Raw genomic sequence first — 12,163 nt, 5'->3', positions numbered from 1 at the left:
CCCGCAGTCTGCGCTGGGAGCAGGAAGCATGCACGCGGGCGGAGAGCTGGGCGCCGCGGCGGGCGGCTCGCTGCTGCTGTGCGCCGCGCTGCTGGCGGTGGGCTGCGCGCTGGGCCTGCGCCTGGGCCGGGGGCGGGGGGCGGCGGACCGCGCGTTGCTCGCTTGGCTCTGCTTCAACGCCCTGGTGCATTTCGCGCTGGTAAGTGTCCTCGCCTGGGCCCGGAAAACGCGGGCGGACGCCGCCTCTCTTGAGACCCTTCCCTCTAGTTTCCAGGAAAGGACGCGGACGCCAGGGACGCCTTGGCCGCCCCGGGCCCTGTGGCGGGAGACCCGGGAATCACCTGGAGGCCATGGTGCCCGTGGCCTTTGGCCAGATACTGCACCTCTCCGAGGTCCCAAGGCCGTAGCGCAGCTTCCCTAGTGGTGCCGGTTTCTCTACCAAATTAAAACTAAACCAAGAAAAGCCGAACATTGTCATCCCTCTATGGTACTGTTAGTCGGATTTTAAGCTGCCTAAAGGCCTTGGCTTGCTTGACTTGTAACCTGCACAGAGATGTTTAAAATAATTGAGAGTTTTTGAATGCCCCAGAGGCAGCAGGGAGAGGTGATGAGGTACGCTGGGGCCTGAACCAAAACCCCAAACCCGCTCCCAAATAGTAATCACCATTTATTGGGTAACTACTGTATGCAGGCCCAGTTCTGTGCTTAAAATTTCTGACTTGCGATCACCCCATAAGTCACTTATTATTGTCCCCATTTTACAGAGAAACAAGCCCTGCAAAGTTATATGACTTCGCCGTGCCACACCGCCGGCGTGCTTTTCGGAATAACTTTTAATAATTAGTCTGACTTCAAAGCTTGCACTTTATTTCATGCCAGGTTTTAGGAAATGTGTCCTTAAAACTTCAACTCACTTTTTGTATGGCCAGGACGGTTGTTTTTAAGGGATTCTGTTGAAAATGCCCCACTTTCCTTGCACACACTTTTCTTAAAGCTTTTTGTTAAACTAGGCAAAATATCTTTTTCCTTTTTTTGCCAATTTGACCTTGCTTAAATCTAGGCAAACCCAAAGCTAATGTGAAGCCAGGGTCTCTACAATCGGTTCTCCTCCCTATCCGGTGGTTTCAATCAACGAAGGATAGAAAATACAAGAAAAAAAAATTCCAGAAATTTCCAAGATGAATTTTCCCCCCACCACAACTCCCCCTCCTCACCCACAACTAGTTACATGGTATTTACCTTGTATATACAGCTATTTATGTGGCATTTACATAGTGTTAGGTATTAAAGGTGAGCTGGAGATGAGTTAATGGAGAAGGCAATGGCACCCCACTCCAGTACTCTTGCCTGGAAAATCCCACGGACTGAGGAGCCTGGTGGGCTCCAGTCCATGGGGTCGCTAAGAGTCGGACACAACTGAGCGACTTCACTTTCACTTTTCACTTTCCTGCATTGGAGAAGGAAATGGCAACCCACTCCCATGTTCTTGCCTGGAGAATCCCAGGGATGGGGGAGCCTGGTGGGCTGCCGTCTATGGGGTCACAGAGTCGGACACAACTGAAGCAACTTAGCGACTTAGGAGCAGCAGCAGAGATGATTTAAAGCCTAGGGGATGCTGTCTGGTTATATACAAATACTACACCATTTTTACATAAGTGACTTGAGCATTTGTGGGTTTTGGTATGCCTGGGAATCCCTCTCAGATACTGAGGGAGGACTGTAGTATTGGGAAAGAAAGAGCAGAGTTTTGGATAATCACGTAGGGCTGCAGATGTTTATCAGTTGGATATGTGCACATATCAGATACTGCTGGAATGGAATGACGAAATTCCTTCTTTCCTAATAGTCAACTTGTGGAGGTTGTAGACGGTAAATATTTCCCTCAACTCCTTTATTTATAGAATTGATTTTTTTTTTTTTTTTTTTGCTGCACGGGGTCTTAGTTGAAGCACATGGGATCTTCGATCTTCATTGCAGCATGCAGGATCTTTAGTTGCAGCATGTGAACTCTTAGTTGCGGCATGTGGCATCTAGTTTCCTGACAAGGAATCAAACCATGGCCCCCTGCATTGGACCGCCAGGGGAGTCTCTAAAGAATTAATTTTTAAGCCGTCGCTGAACACAAGGTGTCCAAGGAACAGGGGCAATAAAACAGGTTACAAGGCCCACTTAAAGTGTATTATATTTCAGACACACTAAAAAAGGTATAAAAACACTAAAACATACACCCACATGTTCACCACCTGGTTTAAAATTAAAGTCTGCTTTTCAAGCACCGACTGCCGGGAAGCAGGGGCTGCATCTCCATTTGTGGCACCTTGAAGTGTAGCCCCATGCATGCCCCACTCTCCTCCTTCATTCTGAAGGAAATTCTTCCCCCACCACCACCCATGGACCCACCTCGTGCTGTTTACCTGTCTCAGCTGCAAAACATCTGACTGTTTGAATGGACCATACCTTACGTACCTTGAAGTGAAAGCGTTAGTTGCTTGGTCTTGTCCGTCTCTTTGTGACCCCATGGTCTATAGCCTGCCAAGCTCCTCTGTTCTTAGAATTCTCCAGACAAGAATACTGGAGTGGATTCCCTTTCCCTTCTCCAACGGATCTTCCCAACCCAGAGATCGAACCCGTGTCTCCTTCATCTCCTAGTTGTAGGCAGATGCTTTGCCGTCTGAGCCACCAGGGACCTGAATACATATCTTGAATACATACAATAATCCCTTAATTCTCAAAGGCACTTTTTTTTGGAGATATGTTACAACATCACAGTGGCATAACCACTGTGGGTTATTTTATTGATATATTAAAATGTATATATATATATATATTTGAGCTTCCTTATGGCTTAGTCAGTAAAGAATCTGCCTGCAATGCAGGAGACCCCGATTCGATCCCTGGGTCAAGAATATCCCCTAGAGAAGGAATTGGCAACCCACTCCAGTATTCTTGCCTGGGAAATCCCAAGGACAGAGGAGCCTGGTGGGCCACAGTCCATGGTTTTACAAGAGTCAGACACGATTTAGCCAGTAAACCACCACTAAAAAATATTTATTCATTGGTTTGACTGCACCAACTCTTTGTTGCAGTGCCCAGAATCTTTTACTTGTGGCATTCAAACTATTTGAGCAGCGCGTGGGATCTAGTTCCCTCACCAGGGATCGAAACTGGGCCCCTTGCAAGGAGAGTGCGGAATCATAGCCACTGGATCACCAGGGAAGTCCCTGATATTTTATGTCTCTGGAATTAGGTGGTATCTTATAGTTGATAATGAAATATGATAAATAAAAGCATGCTCATTAATATTGTCTGGTTAAGTTGACTGTTTACACACAATGCTTCAACCAGCGTCTTGGTACACATATCTTAGAGACTGGTGAGAAGGGCTCTTAAGTGATTGAGGCCTACAAGGAAAATGCATGTCTGTATTATCTTTGAGATGGTTGGGAGTTGGTTGCAAGAATACCCAGAAATCCAAATCTGGGTGTTGCTAAGATTTGAATAGAAAGACTGGAGGAGGTCTGAAGCCCCAACTCGCTTGTTCCCACTGGAACCTGAGCTGTCTCTCCTCACCCTTTTTGACTTGACTTCTCAAACTGAGGTGATGTCTGGGTCTGTTGGCCACCATCAAATGCTGAGCTCCCCTGTTGCACAGAGATTCAACCAAGCATTGCCAGAGATGGTTCAGCTCCCTGATGTCCAATCAGACACTGGTTACCTGGGGCTGCAGCTCTGACCTTCAGTTCATCGGTTATGGCCGGGATGGAGGACTGGTTGGTTTCCTGTCTGATGGGAGCCATGGTGACATCCATGAAGAAATGAATGGTTTGGCTCACCGTTGCTCAAAAGATGCTGTGGGTGTTTCTTGCCATGGTGCTTCATGGGTTTTCCCTCATCTGTGATCTAAGTATAGCATTCTAGGCATTGCCAGGGGGCTTCCCAGGTGGCACTAATGGTAAAGAATCTCTCTGCCAATGCAGGAGACATAGACCCAGGTTCAGTCCCTGTGTCAGGAAGATCCCCTGGGATAGGAAATGGCAACCTGCTCTAGTATTCTTTCCTGGAGAATCCCATGGACAGAGGAGCCTGGTAGGCTGCAGTCTGTAAGGTTGCAAAGAGCTGAAAACAACTGAGTGAGCATAGGCATGGCCAGAACGTGGAGGCAGGGTATGTATGCCTGTTTGGGAAACATACGGAAGTCCAGATTGATTAGAACAGAAGATTTACATCGGGTAAGACTCTAGCAACACGTGTCCAGTGACACCTGCAGACCTGATGATTATCAAAGGCTTTGGTTTCTCCTCCTTCGTCAGTGCTATAGTCTTCTGTTGGTATCTATGGTGGATTGCTTCCATAACGCCCCGGGATACTCAAAACCACAAATTCTCAAGTCCCTTATAGAAAGAAGAGGGACAGACTGGAAAGAGAACTTGAATTGTGGATAAGACTTAAAAGAGTTTTATTCTGTGGAAGGAAGCCACAGAAGTGTTTCAGTCAAGAAAGTAAGGGGGCCAAAGTCGATCTTGAAAAGGTAATTTGTTGGTGGTGTGTTAAGTCACAGTGTAAGGGGTCTGAGATGTTACCCTTCTTCAAGCAAAGTTAGCCGTGTTGATTGCCCAAGCTCCACAGGGCAAGGCAGTGAGGGCCAGATGGTACTTGCACAGGCTGGGGGAACAACCCCCAAATTAGGTTCCCATCTTCTGTGGAGCTGCTGGTGACCTGCTCCTACTTCTGTCTGGAGAAAGACCTTATCTTTACTCAGAAATGTAAACCGATCTGAGGAAGAGGAGGTAAGGTCTTTATCTTCACTACCCCGAACCGTCTCAGGGAGGAGAGCGCTCTAAGCCTACTACTCTGGAATGTCTCCTTACACACGTATTCTTTTTTTTAATAGTTTTTTTTTTTTTTTTACATGTTAGCTTTTCTTTTTAAAATAATTTTATTTATTTCTGGCTGTGCTGGGTCTTTGTTGCTGTGCAGGCTTTTTCTCTAGTTGCAGGGTTAGTTGCTCAGTCATGTCCAACTCTTTGGACAGTCCGACCCCATGGACTATAGCCCACCAGGCTCCTCTGTCCATGGGATTCTCCAGGCAAGTATGCTAGAGTGGGTTGCCATTACCTTCTCCAGGGGATCTTCCTGACACAAGGATCTTGGTTGTGGCGCATGAACTCTAGTTGTGGCGTACGGGCACCAGAGCCCGTGGGCTTTAGTAGTTGCGTCCAGAGCCCATGGGCTTTAGTAGTAGTTTAGTGCTTATGCTTGGAAGTTGCTCCACAGCATGTGGGATCTTAGTTCCCTGACCAGGTATCAAACTCACATCCTATGCACTGCAAGGCAGATTCTTAACCACGAGGCCACCAGAAATATTCTTAGTGTGAATGCCTGTGCTTAGACACCCCAGCCAGACATTGCAAGAATAGGAGATCTTTATGGAAAGTTGTCTCCTCACAGATGCAGGGTGGATTGGAAAGGATAGTTCAGGGGCAAGAAGATCAGCTAAAAGCGATTGCAGTATTTTAGGAATGAGAAGAAAGCTGAGCTCAGGTGGGTGGTGATGGAAGTTAAAATGAGGAGGAAAGCGAAATATAAGAGACTTTGCAGGGAAGAATTTTATGAGTCAGAGTAACCACTTATACATTGGGAGTGGAGATGATCTTGGAGTTTAGAGTTTGGCCGACTTGGATAATGTTGATATTGTTAACAAGGACAAGAAAGTCTGATTTTAGAACTGTGAATCTGGGACTCCAGGGTGTAATTGAGGGGAAATGGTTGGAAGGCACTGAAAATGTAAGACCCATGGGAGAGACAGAGTCAGGGTGGAACAGAGAGTTGGAAGTTCCTCACTGGACTGGAGCAGACAGTAGGAAGCCCTAGGGAGAGTGACTTCCGAATAAGAGAAAACAGAACGGTGAAAATCTTGGGGGATGACAGCAGAGTCTTTTGATATTGCCATTGAACAACCAGGAAGAGGAAGATCCAGGAAGGATCTTGGGGGCAAGGCCAAGAACAGGATATAGTGCTAGGTCCTGGGAGCCAAAGAAGGGAATTTCAGGATCACTGTGAAATGTGCAGCACCGTTATAAAAATAAAAAGTTCAAAAACGGTGAAGGCCGAGCCTTTTGGGACCAGCCATCAGGAAGTGGATGTAGATGGCATTGCTTGAATGGGGGCACCAGCAGCCAGGGGCAAGGGCTTAGCAGGTGGGACCGGGGGATGTGGACGCAGCATATGCCAGACTTGCAGGAGATTTGGTGGTGGCAGGAAGGACAGTGCAGGAAGGTGCCGACTTGAAGAAAAACAAACAGACTTACGAGCTATGAATGTAAGTTTTTTTTTTTTTTTTTTAATTTATTTAATATATAGAGGTATTTTTTTAGCTGCACTGGGTCTTTGTTGCTGCGTGGGCTTTCTCTAGTTGCAGAGAGCGGCGGCTCCTCTCTAGTTGGCGTGCGCAGGCTTCTCACTGAGGAGGCTTCTCTTACTGGGGAGCTTGGGCTCCAGGCACGTGGGCTTAGTTGCCCCATGACACATGGCGTCTTCCCCGACCAGGGATCGAACCCATGTCCCCTGCATTGACAGATGAATTCTTAACCACAGGACCACCAGGGAAGCCTGTGAGTCTTAAGTTTTAATTCAAGGACCTTACTGAGGACTGTGAGTGGCCCAGGAGACAGCCTCTCAGGAGCTCAGAAGAAGCTGCCCCCAAAAGATAGGGGAAAAGAAAGAAGAAAGAAAGTTAGTCAGTCAATCGTGTCCGACTCTTTGTGACCCACCAGGCTCCTCTGTCCATGGAATGAATTCTCCAGGTAAGAATACTGGAGGGGGTTGCCATTGAAAGAGCTTATATATGGGTTTTGGCTATTGAAGGCTTGCAGTCAAGCACACGTCCTTGATAAAAAAATCACTGCTGGTCACAAAAAACCATATATCACAAGGTAACAATATCAGTGGTTGTCCAACCATGCATTTGAAGATGCTTGAATCTGGGCTCATGAACATTCCTCCTGAGACGTGCACCCGACAGTCTCTGCGGCCTGTTTTTCTCAAGCACAGTGTGTCATCCTGCATTTCACCCCGAGTTCTTGCAAGAATAGGAGATTGTTATGGAAAGTTGTCTCCTCACAGATGCAGGGTGGATTGGAAAGGATAGTTCAGGGGCAAGATAGTTCTCGGGGAGCGCGGTCCGTCAGCAGCTGCAGTGGCTGTTGACTTCATCTTCATTGAGCTGGGTGCTGAGCAACACCCTTTATTCTTCCTTGTTTACACAGAAAAGTTCAAAAGATACGGCAAGAGCAAGGGACTTGGGGTTTACGGTGGGCAGGTCTGAGCGCATGTGTGAGCAGGAGCCTGGTCCAGGGGAGGGTGGACGGCAGAGCTGGGAGCGGGCTCACGAGTTGTCTGGTGTTGCCCGGCCACGTGAACTGGGGGGAATCGGCTGTGCCTGACTCTACCTCTGGTCCTCTGCTCAGACCCCTAGACTTGCCATTCCCACCCTCATGACTGTGGAGCACCACTCGGGCTTGTCCATCAGGACAGTTGTCACGGAACATCTGGGCTCTGTAGTCTCTCCATTCATTCTGCCTTAACGCCGAAGCGTCGTCTTTCTTCAAGAAATCCTGAGGCTGCTTACCTCCCTATCAACTGGTGTATTTTGGACATTACCCTTTTCCGTTTCACGTTACCATCTGTGCTTTGCCTTCACGGCAGTAACTTCAGCCTCTGATCTTGGGACTTTCTAAAATTGTCTTCCTCCCACCACTTTGTCATGAGGTCTGAAGTTGCCTTTTAATTCGCCGTCTGTTGCTGTCTCCTGTTTTCCTTTCCATTTTTGGCATCATTATCTTCATCAGTTTTGCTCTAAGATAGATATCCTCTCTGGCAAATGAATTTATAGTCCTTGTGCTGTTTGGTAAGCCTGGTGAATCACAGTTGGTTTAGCTGTATATTGAGAGTAATGGTTCATGCTGGTTAATTTTGTACGTCACCTTGACTGGGCCATGGGGTGCCCAGATATCTTGACAAACATTATTCTGGGTGTTTCTGTGAAGGTGTTTTGGATGAAGTTAATATTTACATTGGTAAAGCAGAATGCCCTCCCTGACACGAGTGGGCCTCATCCCGTCAACTGAAGGCCTGTTGTTGTTCAGTTGCTCAGTTGTGTCTGACTCTCTGCGACCCCATGGACTGCAGCACTCCAGGCTTCCCTGTCCTTCACCATCTCCTGGAGTTTGCTCAACTCATGTCCACTGATTCCGTGATGCCATCCAACCATCTCATCCTCTGTTGCCCCCTTCTCCTCTTGCCCTCAATGTTTCCCAACATCAGGGTCTTTTCCAATGAGTGGGCTCTTTGCATCAGGTGGCCCAAGTATTGGAGCTTCAGCTTCAGCATCAGTCCTTCCAATGAATATTCAGGATTGATTTCCTTTAGGATTGACTAGTCTGATCTCCTTGCTGTCCTGAATGGAACAAAAACCTGGTCTTCCCTCAAATCAGAAAGAAAGCCTCCTACCTGATTGCCTTCATGCTGGGACATTGGCTTTTTACTGCCTTTACTGACTTGAACTGAAACAAGGACTTCTCCTGATCTCGAGCCTGCTGGCCTGTGGACTAGGTCTGTGCCATTGGTTCTGTCTGTTCTCAGGCTTCTGCTTGGATTAGAGCTCCGTTGGCTTTCCTGGGTCTCCAGCTTGCTGACTCAACCTCAAGTCGTGGGACTTGTCAGCCTTCATAATTGCTTAAGCCAGTTCCTTATGATAAATCTAGGTAGATAGATACATAGACATACATACACATAAATTTAGGTACAGATATAATCTCCTGGTGGTTCTGTTTATTGTGTCAAATTAAAGCCTAAAGAATAGCGCCCAGAATGAGCCACTATCCATTATTTAGGGTGGTAGACAGTCCTCGTACTTCTACAGATCAGGATTCAGTCTGTTTTCTAAGATGAAGAAGGATGTTCCTTAGCGATTGGGATGGCTGTCCATGTAGCCACATCTCAGAATGACATATTGTTCCTCCTTTCCATAAAATTTGAGTGCCTAGTGGGGTACCTGTGTCTAGACACAAACAAAATAGATGACCCTTGTCATCTCAGAGTTTATGGATTAGCAGATTTTTTCTTATTATTTCCTGTGGAAAATAATATTTATTAATATAAGTATTAATAATATTTATTAATGTCACTCAGTATGAGAAATTTCTCATATGAGAAATTTCCTTTGCAGATAAGGGCTAGGAGAAGCTTAGTTTCTTTTTAAAAAAATTGGTCTATTTCTTTCTGACGGCAAGAATGAAATAAATGTTTCTCCTTTTCACTTTGGCTCCTTGGGTGCTCAGAACCATAGTTAAGGTCTGTAATAACAGCAAAAGATAGTCTACATATAGATGTTTTTATTGTCCCCTATCCAAATTCTTATGTATATTTTACCATTTAGTGGGATGTTTTTGTTGTAATTAACCTAAAATCTTTTGTAAAAGGCGAAAGCCTGTAAATACTTCAAAAAATTTTAATGCAACTAAACTTATTTCCTTTGAAATAAAAATATTCCAGGGAAATATCTTTTTTCTTTTATAACACTAAGTACAATGTGTAACTGTTTTGTCTTCCTCTATCTCCAGAACCTGGCCTGGTGCCTGGTGTGTAGGAGCTATTCTGGGGTATTTGTTAATACTGAATGAATGGAAGAGTGATTCTATTCATTTAATTTTTAGCAGCATCTACCATTTACATTTTAAGCCTCCGATTGCTCAGATATCTAAAATGTCAGTTCTTGGACTTCCTTCGTGGTCCAGTGGTTAAGACTGTGCACTCCCGGTGCAGGGGTCATGGGTTTGATCCCTAGTCAGGGAAGTAAGATCCCATATGCCACTTGGCAAAAAAAAAAAAAAAAATGGTTAACATGTCAGTTCTTTTTCTATGTCAGACAGTCTTTTGAAACAAAATTTGTTTAAATTTTTTATTTCCACAATAATTGTAAAAAAAAAATAACATATATCTAAAAAGAAGAAAAGTTAAAATTACCTAGAATAATTGTTAGTATTCTTCAAAATAGTCTTCCAGAATTTATATGAATATATATATCCATATAAATATTTTTCAGGATCCTTTTTACAAAAGTGGGATCATATTATTCATTCTTTGTTGCTTTTTTCATTTAGCTGAGTTCATTGACCATCTGTATGAGTCTCTTGAACTATTAATACCTCACAAATTTAAATAACTGCTTAGGATTCCATTAATACTTCATGTATAATCTTTTTCACCAGTCCTAGATTGTTGGGCTTACAGGCTTTTCCCAGTTGCTGGCAATTATATAGAATGTTCTCTATATATACTTATGCACTTGTCTTAAGTGTTTACCTAAGATGGATCCTGAAAAGTATAGCTGCTTGCTCTAAGGGAAGCTAAGAGCTTCCCTGGTGGCTTAGTTGGTAAAGAATCTGCCTGCAATGCAGGAGACCTGAGTTTGGTCCCTGGGTCGGGAAGATCCCCTGGAGAAGGAAATGGCAAGCCACTCCAGTATTCTTGCCTGAGAAACACCATGGACAGAGGAGCCTGCTACAGTCCATGGCGTCACAAGAGTCGGACACGACTTTGCGACTAAACCAAGGGAAGCCAGTGTTTGAACATCCCAGAAACGTAATCCCCATTTGTAGTCCCATCAGCTACTTTCTCCCAGTCATCCAGTAGGAGATAGCAAGATTGTATCGGGTACCTCTCAGATCTTCTTGGCTTCATCTGACCCTTGACAGTTGGCTCTGCTTCTGCCACCATGACTGCGACCAACTCCAGCTTCACTGGGTCCCATCCAGGCAGCTTCTGCTCCCAGCCCCTGCCCCAGGCCCCTCACATGCCACTCAGGTGTGAAGTCCTGGGGTCCCACTCGGCTCCCACGGGATGAACCTTTGACAATGGTTTTTGGGAACCACAGGATAAATTCTTCCCTCCTCACCCAAGAGGAACTCCCCGAAGAAGCAGTAGTTCATACAAGTAGTTCTGGACAAGTGTAAGATTGAGACATCAGTTAGTTTGTTACTAAGCAGCTTTACTGAGTTGCTAAACGCAGTAATGTAGCCTTGTACCTGATTCATGCCTCTCCTTGGTCCCATTTCCCATTTCTCCTCTGCCTTCTTGGGACAGCGATCCCCGTAAAAGTAGTAGAACACAGTATAATACTTCCTCACTTAAAGTGAGGTCGTGAGCACGGACCCTAACCCAGTAATGACTGGTTCCTTATAAAGGAGGGAATTTGGACACAGGGAGAGAATGCCACGTGAACCTGAAGACATCGATCAGAATGAGGCTGCTTCAAGCCAAGGAGCATCAGTGAGTACCATCAAACCCCAGGAAGGTGTAGGGGAGAGGGGACGAGACAGGCCCCCCTGCAGCCCTGGGAAGAAACCAGCCCTGCCGACAGTCAGCTCTGCACACACCCAGCCTCCAGAACTGTGACCCAGTTCAGTGTTGGCGGTTTTAAGCCACCTGATCTGTGGGACTTTTCTCTGGCAGCCCAATCCAACGAATACACCGTGCTTCCTGGTAACTTGACTTTTTTCGGAGTGTCGATTTGTTCTGGGCCTCTCCTGACCTCTCCTATGTATTCATTGTCAGAATCAGATTGGATTCACGCCCTCTTTCTGAATTGGTGCTCTCGGAGAATAAGAATGTTGTCATGGGCCCAGCTCAGGTCTGTTCAGGTTGTGATGTTTTGCAAGGGTTGCTTTGTAGGCCAGCCGCCAGCCCGTGCGCTGACTGCCTCTTTGTCCCTCCGGATCCTCGGATCGGGATCCAGCCGGGGGAGCGGCTGGTACAGCGTAGACCCTGGCCCAGTCTGCGGAGGGCACAGCGCGTGTGTCGTGCCCCACACATCCGGAGAACGCCCAGTACTGCGTGTGGAAAGTGAGAACACCGCCATAGTCTAGGAGGGGCGTTTAGGAGCCAGGTAGCCCAGTCTCCCCCTTGAAATAGGACTTTTCTCACAGTCCAGACAGACGTCCTCGGGTCAGCCACCTGTGCTGGAAAACGTTCAGTGGGCACCATCTTTCCAAAATGGAATAGCTCTAGTTACAAGAAAGTGTTGCCTCATGCTGAGCCGAGACGAGCCCCCTTGTGACCTCTTTGGGTCCTGCTGTGCCGCCTTCTGTAGCCCAGAGGGAGGCTG

General features: G+C 46.4%; 1 protein-coding gene across 1 annotated transcript in view; it reads left to right on the top strand.

The window, feature by feature from the left end:
* The window catches only part of EBPL (EBP like), a 28,821-nt gene continuing 16,658 nt past the window's right edge, over positions 1-12,163 (top strand). The window contains exon 1 of the mRNA XM_061133294.1: positions 1-199. Coding sequence (XP_060989277.1) covers positions 29-199 — 171 coding nt within the window. The 5' untranslated portion in view covers positions 1-28. The remainder of the gene's footprint in view (positions 200-12,163) is intronic.

This window comes from Dama dama, chromosome 30 (assembly GCF_033118175.1).
Source record: "Dama dama isolate Ldn47 chromosome 30, ASM3311817v1, whole genome shotgun sequence".
Lineage (NCBI taxonomy): Eukaryota > Metazoa > Chordata > Mammalia > Artiodactyla > Cervidae > Dama > Dama dama.
The sequence above is the reverse complement of the archived record's forward strand: the minus strand, read 5'-3'. Positions and strand labels throughout refer to the sequence as shown.